The following is a 13241-nucleotide window of genomic DNA, read 5'->3' on the forward strand; positions in this document are numbered from 1 at the left end:
CCGCCATGTTTCCTGCAGTTAGAGAGCCCTGACCCTGACAGCTGACCCGTGGACCGTCTGGAACCTGCCCAACGACCTGCCCTCCACGGAGGAACTTTCTCTTTTTAAATCGGCCGCCTCAACCCCATTTCTTCAAGTTCTACTCGTTCTACTTTTCCGATACAGCTGGTGTGATGTGTGCGGTTTCCTGTGAAAGCTCAGGCCCAGATCCAAGCAAACATCTGGAGCTTAATAAGGCATACAAGTGTCTGGGAGAAACACAGCAATAACATATGTGAGCATGAAGAGATCGGTCGGGCAGAAGAGATCTGAGGACGGGGAAACACCTCTAACAGTTCCGTCCATCATTTCAGACACTCACACACGCACGCACACGCAATCACACACACACACACACACATATACACACATACTCCAGGGACCAGAACTCAACAGCAGAATGACAGTATCCCAGTGCAGTAATTGGGCCAGGCATGCAGAGTCAGCTGAATGTACAATTCCACTGAAATCGACAGAGAGAGCTTCTACTGGGGAGGATGAGACAATACACCTGGGATATGACACACACAGACACACACCCCTCCACACACACAAACAAAACACACCCACACACCTGTCACTGACTGCTTTGTCAACAGAAATGGACCCCCTATTTCTCAAGCTCACCACCTAGCCTAACATGCCAGAGAGGAGATGTTAGTTAGTGTACTGTAGGACATCCCCAGACATATACAAACACAGAAAGTTAAAGTGGGCGTGGACGGCCTCACATGACCTGTCAGGATACTGCATGGCCTCCAGGAACCTCAAGTCCTGAGACGAGATTCAGGATTTTCATTTTGCCTCTCACAGTAGAACACTGCCTCACAGTAGAACACTGCCTCACAGTAGAACACTGCCTTTCACAGTAGAACACTGCCTCACAGTAGAACACTGCCTCACAGTAGAACACTGCCTCTCACAGTAGAACACTGCCTCACAGTAGAACACTGCCTCACAGTAGAACACTGCCTTTCACAGTAGAACACTGCCTCACAGTAGAACACTGCCTCACAGTAGAACACTGCCACACATTAGAACACTGCCTCACAGTAGAACACTGCCTCACAGTAGAACACTGCCTCTCACAGTAGAACACTGCCTCACAGTAGAACACTGCCTCACAGTAGAACTGCCTCACAGTAGAACACTGCCTCAGCGGAGAGAAGGCAAACCTCACACAATTTCCATCAGCAGATCAGCTGGAGTTAAAGGTTTCTCCGGTGTGAATCACTCTGCATCTCACATCTGAACAATTACACCAGACACTCTGTCCCATGAAACACAATTACCCCCCCCTTCCCTTCTCACACCCGGTACGAACCAACGCAGAGGTACCAATTACCGGCTCCTCTTCAGAAATACTTTCTTTATGAACAGGCAGTTAATATGGCAACCCACGAGGGTCCTTGCTGGTTCTTAACATGCAAATTCCAACTGCCGCACTACTCAGTGCTGTGACTAGAGAGGTATTTGAGGATTGATAAGCTTGAGAAAACCTAGCTTAGTCCTATTAGTCTCCTTAGAGACCCAAACTGAATAGATGACAGAGAAAGTCAAAGCACATAGAGCTGGTTATAATCAGGCAATCCTGCTTGGAATCAAGGACTGAGAACAGCCACTGAGCTGTCAGAGGAAGGTGGAAAGAAGCACATGGGAACTATTCTGTATCGGCACACTGAATGCTGGAATATTAACAGTAGGGTGTTTTTGATGTTTCCTTCTTTATACAATCCTTGAAATTATGTATTTTTTGTTTGTACAATCCTTGGTCGGCACCCTCTTATGAAATCGGTCGTGTGCCTCGTCTTAGCCTCTGTTGTCAAGCAGAGGCTGGTGAAACCCATCACGATTCACCATCCAGACATCCCTGCAACCTGCTGGGTTGTGCTGGTCAAACAGGCCATGTGATTCGACGGGACATCAGACAAAACGGAAGCCTTCCTCCTCCTCATCAAACACGCCATGCACCCGATGAGGTCGCTCCTTGATCTGGCACAAGGGAGGGACTGATGAGGAGACATGGGAGAGCGCCCAGCAGGGTCCTGGGCCGGCGTGGTCTTACCTTCATTAGTACTGACTCACTCAGCTTCTCCCGGTTCACTATCTTGATGGCGACTTTCTGGCACGTGACACAGTGGATCCCCAACTTGACCAGACCTGCAATAAACACACACACACACACACATCCACACGCAAGCGCGCACATACAGACACACACACAGAAGACGTAGGTTAGGACATAGCCTAGCACAGACAGCTAAGCATTATTAGATGGGTCCTTCGATGTCACTGGCCGCTCAAATGAGACGTGGAGGCCGAGGCAAAGGCAGGATATGACACGCAGCGCAAGGACAAAACGAAAGGTTTCAGGTGAATCAAGTCAACACACGGCAGTGTGCTCCTCCCGCTAACGCCTCCAACACCACTTCCCATCAGTCAGAGGTGCTAATGTGTTGAACAACAGGGCGTCAGGCACAGTAACCGTCCCCATCCAGATGGCAGCTTCCCCCCCCCCCCCCCCCCCCTCTCCTTCAGACACGCATTAGGTTTCAGATGAAAAACACAACCGCTTCAAATTCCCCCTTGCTCTCCGCCCGACAAACAGGTATATCCCCCGAATGGCACGCAGCGACAGAGTGGCTTCTCAAATGTCATCAGGAAGATAAGCAGACACTAACAAACACTGCAGATGAAGGAACAGCTGGATGGGTTTGCAGTTATTAGCGGAGTGGAGGAGTTGAATTCTCTCGAGCGGGGCAGACACGACAACAGCAGCAATCCATTACTACAACTGTGGATCTGTGAGAGTAAGACACGCACATCAGGATGGCAAATAGGTACAGAGTTTTGCACAAAGAACAAACAATACAAACAGAGACTTCCACTGTACAAACATACACACAGACAAGTATGCATGGATACACACACACACACACACACAGACATTATCAGCCCTTTACTGCTGATTTCACCGAGACAAAACGGGACACAGGTGGGACCAAATCTTCGGGGCTCAGAAAATGATTCCAGAGCCTGATCATTTTAACTGGGAGTCTCAAAAGGCTGCAGCTTAGACAAGCCTCAGAGCTGAATCTTCGGAATGATTCCACCGTGTCTGACTCCTCTCCATTTGTGCCGGTGTGGGCCCCATGAGCAATGTGCTGCAGACAGGCAGGAGTAGGGTGAACATAGGCCCTGCACTGGAACCAAGCAGGGGTACAAGGAGTCATCCCTGACTGACTGATGGATGGATGGATGGACCATCAGACAAACAGACTATCTAGACGGAACTCTTTCTCTCTCTCTTTATCTGTTCTCTCTCTCTCCCCCTCACTTTCTGTTCTCTCTCCATCCTTTCCATCTTCCTCTGTTTCTTTATGCTGTTGTAGCTCTTCTGAAGCAGCACAACAGGACCTTCGATGGGCTTTGAGGAGGCGGGGAGATACAGGAGCCATGGGAACGACGCCGAGGAGAGCGAGAGAGAGAGAGAGAGAGAGAAAGAGAGAGAGAGAGAGAGAGAGAGAGAGAGAGACAGAGAGACAGAGAGAGAGAGAGAGAGAGAGTGCAGTAATGATGCACAACTAATTAAATAGAAATTTGTGTTCTGATTGTCTGATGTATGGGTTGATTTTGACTGGTGTGTTTTTATAATTGCATGTGTGTGTTCTCCACTATGGTAGCTTTGGTTACACTGTTTAATCTGAACATTCATGCCAAATATGCCTACTGAATTTAATTGGATTGATTAAGATGTATTTTCACATGGAGTGAAAAGAAAACACAAAGGGTAAAAATTGTGTGTGTGTCAGAGAGAGAGAGAGAGAGAGAGAGAGAGAGAGAGAGAGAGAGAGAGAGAGAGAGAGAAAGAGGATGGAAGAACATAAAGAAAGGGTTAGAGAACAAGGGACAGAGTACGAAAGAAAGACAGAAAGACAGAAAGAAAGCGAGAGGCCCATTAGGCCTAAGAAGATGGTAATCACAAGTTAATGGCCGCCAGGCAGACAGGAATAATCATGATAAATACATTAAAGAGAAAATGTTTGCCTGCAGAACACAGAGGAAGTTAACTCGATTATCCCCTCACCATCCATCTTCTTCTAATACCACTGTGTTCATGAGAGCAGGCCACATCAACAGGACGATGTGTTTATGGACCATAACCAGAGAAAACATCTCATTACAATAGCAGTTGCAAGTCATCTGGACACAAGTATGGCACATTCATGTGACTGCTCCCAGACGCATCTTGACCGCTACTTGACCTCTATTTTTGTTTCACTAAACCACTCTCTCACTCTCTCCCTCTGTTTCTCCCTCTCAATCTCTCCCTGCCTTTGCCATGATCCAGACAAGACCTAGGCCTTTCCCTTCCAGTTAATCCCGGATAATGAAAGTGATAGAGTTAGTAGTCTTCCTGGCCCCTTCACCTGTCAGTGCTCTCCCCCCAGGGAGGTCCTCTGAGCCTGGGTTGAACCTGCTGAGCCCAGGGCCTCTGTCTGGGGATGCTGGGGAAAGCTGGGGAGGGCCAGGGAGACAGGGGAGGCTGCCAGAGAAGCATGCCCAGGGAGGAGTAGGGGGCTTGGGGCTGAATCTGGCAAGGCTCAGGGGCACCCTGACTTTGAACCGAGCTTCAAACACGCAGCTCTGGCTGAGAGCACACAGGATCAGACACCACAGGTAGAGACAGAGGAGATTACCCTGCTGCAGGTGGAGCTGTATGTGTATGTGGGGTGTGTGTGTAGGTGAGAATAAAGAACATGCATTGACTATGGAGTGCTAGCATGACCTCCCACAGGAACACTGTACTCCCTTTTTGTGTCCCTATGAGGCAATATGTTATCTTTGCAGACACACACACATACCCACACACACACACACGCATGCACGGTTTAGATGCTTTCTTTGACGATTTCCAAATGACATTGTATTTACAGACTTCAAATTTTATTTTACAGATCTTACAGACTCTCACCACTTACACACACACACATTTTCTGTGTGGGTACACACACACAAACACACACACACACACACACACACACACACTAGTTTTGCCAGACAATCAAGCTGACCGTATTTTGCCACACCACTGAATCAGCAAGTTCATCGATCCGCTGTCTCCGCCCCGCTCCTCCCTGATCAATAGCATCAAAAGCTCTCGCTTTCACAACAATGTCAGAGTAATGACAGTGGCTGGGGACATGTGGGCTGGAGAGGCCTCCATCGACTGACCCCGGGGCCCTCCATGCCGGCTCTGGCCCTCCTCAGTTTCCAAAGGCTTCTGTGATTAAGGACCTGATGGGGAGCAACCGGGCCGGCCCTGGCTGGACTGGTGGGGCAGGGGTCGTGGGGCTTCCGTCCACGGTCCAGCGAGCCTAAAAGCCAGCCGGCGAGTCCGAGAAGAGAGGCGCTGGGATATGGAAGCCGCCAGCGTCTAATGTTTAAGTCATGGTTTCAATCATGGAGCCGCTGGCTAAGACAAATCACAGATGAATAATAGAGTTGGAGAAGATGGGGAACAAAGAGAGAGTTGATTGGCTCTTTCAAGCCCAGCGTTTCGTGGAGCATGAGCAGATCATAGCTGCTGCGTTGGAACTGCGGGCCCAGCAACGCGAGAGAGATGAAGAGCAAGATGAGAAGACCAAGCCTGAAAGTCCTACGGTGGCTCTGCTCGAACCCACCGCCGCCCATCTGAGGCCCAGTAGGAAACAGGATGTGACGTCAGAGGAACGTGCTCTGAGGTCCTCATATGAAGAGGAAGGCTAGGAGTGTTTGGGTGGTCCTGGGTCTGCCCCCCCCCCCCTGCCCCCCCCCCTTGCCCCCCCCCCCCCCCCAGACAGCCAGGTGTGGCTGTGTCCTGGCTCTGTCTCTCTCTGTCTGCTGCCTAGCAACACGTGCCTCAGCGCGGTCTCCCACCGAGCTCCGTCATCGCCGTCATGGCTAGACGCCGCGGGACGCTGACAGTGGTTGGCTGAGCCGTGGAGCCCCGCACAACAGTGAATCAGTCCTGGGCACGCTGCTGTCCCCCTAACACAGCCCAATCCTCGAACCCCTGTCAGGAACATGAAGAGTACCAATGAAAAATGACGTTTTCAAAAGATTCTCTGATCTGCTGTGGGAGATTTCAGGCATCCACCGTCATCCCACGTGAAGCCAGCCAAACCCTGAGCCCAGCAAACGAGCCCAGAGAAACTGAGGCGCCCCCATCACCACCCCCCCGCCCCTTCCACCTTCCCGGCCCCTGCTTCCTAGATAGGAAGGCCTCACATTTGGCCTCCTCCTGTGCCTATTTCCGGAGCTAAGAGAGTAGGCCGATCATGAGTCGATTTATCATTAGACAGAGTGAGGGACACCCATGGAGGGGTACCCCCCGCTGTGGGCCTGATATCCCAGCCCATCGATCTCACTGGGGGTGGGGGTGGAGAACACAGGATGAAAGGGGGACACCCAGCCCGAGGGTGTGCCTGAAAGGAAATCTTGGTGATTTCCACTTGTTCCTCACACACACTCACACACACAGTAACACCCCAAAACAGACACACCCACACTTGAATACAGAAACATACACAGTCATGCACAGTTACACCCCCCGCAAACACACATAGCAACAGACAGACACACATACATGTACCCACACAGGCAAAAAACACATCACAGACGCACACCACGTACACACACCCCCGTAAACACACACCGTAAACACACACACACACCAGGACTTCTTCCCCGCAGTGCAGGGAGCTAGAGGAAGATTATTACTGAAGAGCTTCACTTCCAACAGGCAGCAACTCAGTGAAGAGGAGAGCACATCAAGAAAAGGAGATATCTTCAGCACTCCTTTCTCTGGGTAACTGCTAATCTTACCCAGAGAGTATCCGTGTAGTCGGGGAACAGAGTCTAACGGTGGTTGGCTCTCTGTCCCTTAGGTCTCCGGCTGGGAGTTGCCCTTCGGCAGAGATCTAGGAACAGTTTACCCTCCCCGCTTTTAAACTCCTGCTATAACAGAACCAAACACAAATATGATCTCAGATCAGTCCTCGGGGGGCCCTCGGAACCTCGAGTCTGAAGGTATAGAAGATATCTCCTCTCTGAGAGGAGACTTAGTCCGCCCTTCGTTTCCTTGTCTTCATTGCACCGTGTTTACTTTACAAGAGAGAGAGAGAGAGAGAGAGAGAGAGAGAGAGAGAGAGAGAGAGAGAGAGAGAGAGAGAGAGAGAGAGAGAGAGAGAGAGAGAGAGAGAGAGGGAGGGAAAGAGAGAGCGGGAGAGAGAAGGAGGGAGAATCTAGAAAAAGCTGTTGAGTCACAGAGCGCAAGGGAAGTCAACATGAAGGAGATCAAACAGCTTTCACTCACTACTAAGAAAAAGAAAATCTCTCACAGCCTCTTCCTCCCTTTCCCCCTTTCTCTCTCCCTATTCTTCTCCCTTTTCTTCTCTCCCTCTCTTCCCCCCCCACGCCGTCTTTTCTCAGCCTCTCTCTCTCATTTTACTTTCTGTCAGACGTGTGCAGAGTCCACCCAGACTGAAACTCCCCAGCAACAGCCCGGTAGCAGCAGTCTCTCAGCCCAGTCCAGCAGAGCGGCTTCAAACGGGGGAAGTTGTGCTCGGCGCACGCAGAGAGAGACCGCAGAACCGGAACACAACAAAGGAAGACGTTGCAAGAGGAGTGCAGGGGTCTCCCCAAAGCACAGTCATTAACCACCTGACTAAACACGGCAGTGCAGGAACTCTCTAAAGTGTTCAGGAATCAGGTCAGAGTGAAAGAAAACATGATTTGTCTTCTTCTTCTGAGGCTCGCTAAAGGAAAGACAGGATGTAACCTAATTAGCTTCAAATGAAGTCACAGTCTTCAGCACATACATACACACCCAAACACACATGCAAATCCGAACACATGCTGCACACCCACACACGTATACATACACACATAGTTACAAACACACACACACACACCCAGACATGGTGTTACACGCACGGGTATGTCGCTGTCACAGGGACAGTCGTCAGGTGACACTGTGAGCAGGACCAATCCCAGAGTGCCTTGGGGCAGCTATAATCCGTACAGCAGCAAACATCTGCTGTGTGTGTGTGTGTGTGGGAGGGGGGGCACCATCTGTTGATGCAAGTTTCCACATCTACGCATGACCATCTCACACACACACACACGGGCAGCAGACTCACACTCCCGCGATCGAACCCTGTTTGTGCAGGTGACAGAGCAGAAGAGGGCGGAGCGAGGCGGGCGGAGCTGCAAGCGCACCACGCCAGCTCGGAGCAGGTGAGGGAGAACTGAGAGCCGTCAAAAAATGGCCTCAGGACCACCGCAGTGACTCAGCTCAGGTTTCGACACCGTCATCTCACCCACTGCCTGATTGGCCCCCTCCTTGCACGCTCCCCCCCCACTCCCTGCCAAGGCCTCATCAATATGCAAATGCATGCGAACACCTCCTCAGCATCCCGTCACCTCCGTCAGCCTCCAGCCCTCTCTCCTGCTGCCGCCGCAACGAAGCGCCGGCGTCGTTGGGGACCCACGCACGCACGTCAACAACATTATGCAGCGGAAAACAGCTCAGGAAGTCCACGTTGTCGTGACAACCGGGAGGAGAACTTTGCCAGACGTGACTGACTGACTGGCTGGCTACAAGGAAGCCGGCATGGTGTGAGGCAGCCGACCAAGCCAAACAAAGAGAGGCAGGAGGCCCAGCCAGGCCCAGGGAGAGGTAGGAGAGGACGCAGTCCAACCAACCTGTCAGGAAGAACAGATAGCCTCTCTTATTCTTTCAGATCCTCCTCAGGGTCAAACACAAACAAAACAAACGAAAATAATCCACTCAACTGTTCTGACAGTGTTCTATGGGTCTCTGATGTAGAGCAATGTCGTCTATAAACAGAGAGCCTATTAACGAAGGGAAGCAACATTTACGGATCCAGAACAGCTGACGTCTGACCGGGCCTGACTGTCGAGGAAAAACAGACACTGTCAGAGAGGATGTTCTTCCCAAATCCCAAACGGGAACATCAGAATGCCAGACCTTTTGCACATCTTTGGACGAGGCCAGAGGGTGGGTGGGTGAGAGGGTGAGAGAGAGAGAGAGAGAGACAGAGAGAGAGAGAGAGAGAGAGAGAGAGAGAGAGAGAGAGAGAGAGAGAGAGAGAGAGACAGAGAGAGAGAGACAGAGAGAGACAGAGAGAGAAAGAGAGAGAGAGAGGCAGAGAGAGAGAGAGAGAGAGAGAGAGAGAGAGAGAGAGAGAGAGAGAGAGAGAGAGAGAAGAAGGAGAAGCAGAAGGAAAGAAAGAGGGAGGGAGAAAGAAGGGGAGGGAGAGAGCGGAGGAGGATAGGAGGAAGAGAAAGAGAGAAAGAATGAGGGAGAGATATTGTCAAAACATACAAAACGGGACCTAAACGAACGACAGCACAGCGCGAGAGACGGCGAGAAAGATGGAGAGATGCAGTCAAAACAGAGTGAGCGTTGGGCCTACAGGGGCGGGGCAGTTGCACTCAGATCTATTTTTAATGCCTCTGACTGTGGCTCAGCAAAAGGAATGCATAATTACTGCCTCATGAATAATGCAAGCAGGTTTCTTTTAATTAGCAACAAGAGGCCCAACAGAGCAGCCACAGCAGCCGGCACACACACATGCATACACGCGTGCGTGTGCACAAGAGAGGCAGCACTGACAGGTATAAGACGCATGTGTCTCTTTAGGAGGGGGCGGAGTTGGCTCTCATGGTTTCGTCTTCGTGTGTCACTTTTCCATACAGACAATGTCACGGCTTGACGACACACAAACACACACACTCGCACCCCCAGTATGAGCACGGAGATAAATGAAGCAAAGTGACCGTGCCGTTGTCCAGCGGAGTGCAGATGATCCGGTGACGCACGGCTCCGGGTTCCGACACACGCTGCAAGTGAACAGCCCCTGGATGCTAGCTCTACCATGCAGCCTCACCACAGAATGAGTAACACTGGCTGTCTGCTCGCTGTTAGATAACCCATCACGGAGATGAATTATTAAACATCCAACGGCCTGCTATTACAAAATCACTCTTTGCACAGTTGTTAGGACACAGTGGCAGTCTCTCACTCAGACGGTGGCTCGCACACACTTGCATGGGCGCACACGCACACACACACACACACACAGTGGAGAAAGTGGCGTTGGCTGAAGCCGAGACTCGAAATGGACCTTGCACTCTACATGAGTGTTCAGTATTAGTCTTTAAAATTGGAACACGCACACTTAACACACACATACAATGCACACCTTTCCTTATGCATGCATGTACACATCTTTCTCTTTGTTTGTCCTCAGGGCGCAATCAATTTATTTGCAGCAAAAGTAAAACAACTACCGTGATCATGCACATGCACTGTGGAAACCCCAACCGCCGATAAAGTGTTTTACAGTCCATCGTAAAAACCCCTAGCAACATTAACATCATTGTCACCACTGACACAATCATTAGCTTTAGTGTTGGTGAAGTAAACACCAGTGCTATAAAGTGTAATAAAAGATAATCAATCCCAAACAATGTCAGCAGGACTGGAACATAGACACACACAAACAAACACACACAGTGATTAATCAATCAAGGCCCCATGTATAATTCAGCCGTCTTTTTTTCCGTATTGGCGTTTGTGTTGTGTCAGTAACGTCCTGTTCATCAGGCACCCAGGCCGCGGTCCGATCAGTGTAATCAACCCTCTTTGATCCGACGACACGGAACGCGTCCCGGACCCCCTCACAGACCCAGCTCATCAACAGACACAGGAAGCTGGGTCTGATAGGAGACACTGATCAAGACGACAGACAGGAAGAGACGTCCGGGTTGGCATTTCTCCTTTTTTCTCCTCCTCCTCTCCCATCCTCTCATCCTCTGGCCGACTAATTGAGAGCTCATTCCTGTCTGGCCAGCCCATCTCCGCGTGTTCAGAGGATGAGATTGGTTCTCATTCATTGTCTGTTTTTTTCTTGATCTTGGCCCAGTGATTGGACTCTAATGAGCAGATGCAAGCTCCGGCTACCAAACTCAGGACTCCATAGAGATGGAGCCTGAACAGAATGAGACTTTCTCACACGCTGCAGATCAAAGGCATTCTGAGAGAAAACACACACACACGCAGACACACACAAACACACGCAGGCCTACACGTACACACCCCTACACACACAAACTTCAGCCACAGTTTTACTTTCCTCACCAGGAATTTGTTTCATGTAGGTACTATAGTTTATTACCCCGGGTAGACTTCATGAAGATGTTACATGTGACCTTTAGAAAACAAGAGCTGAATGGGGTACAGGACTTGGGGAGTAATGAAGACATTATTTACAGCCATGTCCACTCAGAGACAGCCAGCTAGCCGCGGTTGATTAGCAAAAGGAATGTGGACCCACAACAGGCACAAGGGTAAAGAGTGTGTATGAGAGACAAAACGACCCCCCCCCCCCCTCCCCCCCTGCAGTGCAGTAGAAGCACACTTACGTATATGTGGCCCTCCTCCCTCTCTCCCTCTCTTCCCCCTTCAAACTACCACAGCTGGGAAGGTTCAAAACCCACCACCCAGCGGGTGGTCTCAAGCACTCCCCCACTCCACACACTTTCCTCCTCCTCTTCCTGACTTTCTTCTCTCTCTGTTCCCTACAAACGCAGAACCAAATGCCCACTGGGTGAAGGTCAGAGCAGTAGGAGAGAAAGAGACGGGGGAGAGAGAGGAGAGAGCAGAAGTTTGCCCATACTGGCTCACAGTCGAGCTGCTCCACTCGGAGGCTCCTGGTCAGACGAGCACCAGTCCAGTCCAGCGCAGGGGGAGGAGCCTGGACAGGAGACCGTCACGAGAGTGAGGGTGGACAGATTTGAGAGGTTTGTGCTGGCAGCCATTGTTGTGGCTGTTGACATCTATGTGAGGAAAGACTCTCCTGGCTGAATCAATGCATCAATGCCAGCTAGCTCATTACCAGGGCCACTACTGCATTCCAATGAGCCGAGCTGTGTATTGCTATTAACCACTCAAAACCTCCATCTCTCTCCCTCTCTCACCCTCGTCCTCTCTCTCCCTCTCCCTCAGTCCTTCACCATTTCCTGCAGGAATGAAACTCTCCCTCGTTCTCTGTTTCTTTCTAGTTCTGTCCATCCTTTTCACTTCCATCAATTTGACATTAGTTTCCTAGGTTTGATTTTCTTATTCTGCAGTCTCCTCTTCAGTCCCACAATCCCGCTTTTCTCTCTTCCGCTCTCCCCCTCTCTCTCTATTTTTCCCTTTACCCTCAAAATTCCCCCCCCCCCTCCTCCCCCTCCCCCCCCCCCCCCCCCCCCTCTCTCTCTCTCTCCCCCTCCCTATTCCTCTGATTCTCCTTCCTCCAAACCCCAAACCCCCCTCCTCTCTCTTCGACAAAAGGAGGAGAGATGGCTCTTCTGTTGCATCATGGGTTCTGGCCATGCGGTAACAGGAGTGTGTGTGTGTGTGTGTTTGCCTCGGGGAGGTGCTTAAAGATGCTTTAAGGGCCTGGAAGGATGGGGAACGAGACAGATGAGGTAAAGACAGGAAGTGAGAGCCATGACCTTGTGTGTGTGTGTGTTTGTGTATCTGTGTGTCTATCTTAGCCCGCATGCATGTGTGTGTGTGTACGTGTATGTGCACAAGTGTGTGTGTGTGCATATGTGTGTGTGTGTGTGCCAGTGAGTAATATTCTGATGGCGGATGTTTTGGAGGCTAGCCAGGGCTCTGATTGCCTGGTTTCTCAGAGACTGAACCGACGTCAGTGTGCTTGGAAGACTGCCCCTGACACTGACACACACACACACACACAACAAAGCTGTTTGACGTAGACACCTTTCTTTCAAAAATGCTTAATAGAAAGACAGAGAGAGGGAATGAGGGATGACACAGAGATGAAAGAAGGTTGGGGGAAGATAATAGGAGGAGACTTACACTTAAAGTAAAAATGGAAAAAGAGAGAGAGAGTGAGATTAGGAGAGAGAAGTCCCTCCTCTCTTTCCTCTTCTACAAGGGACAGTGAGACAGACATCTGTTAAACTGGACTTAAGGGGGCTGTTAGGCTTAACCACCATGCTATACATCTTTTCACACACAAGCACACACAAACACATGGCACTTAGAAGAACTTTAACCCTTTCTCACTTTCTGTTTCTCTTTCTATTTCTAATGCGCACACACACGCACACACATACAC

At 50.5% G+C, this 13241-nt stretch overlaps 1 protein-coding gene across 2 annotated transcripts in view; it reads right to left on the reverse strand.

The window, feature by feature from the left end:
• LOC124462474 (serine/threonine-protein kinase BRSK2) overlaps positions 1-13241 on the reverse strand; it is a 113974-nt gene that overhangs the window by 53142 nt on the left and 47591 nt on the right. For both annotated transcript variants that reach the window (XM_047014064.1, XM_047014063.1), the window contains exon 2: positions 2105-2199. In XM_047014064.1, coding sequence (XP_046870020.1) covers positions 2105-2199 — 95 coding nt within the window. The remainder of the gene's footprint in view (positions 1-2104; positions 2200-13241) is intronic.

Source organism: Hypomesus transpacificus, unplaced genomic scaffold, assembly GCF_021917145.1.
Source record: "Hypomesus transpacificus isolate Combined female unplaced genomic scaffold, fHypTra1 scaffold_218, whole genome shotgun sequence".
NCBI classification, from domain to species: domain Eukaryota; kingdom Metazoa; phylum Chordata; class Actinopteri; order Osmeriformes; family Osmeridae; genus Hypomesus; species Hypomesus transpacificus.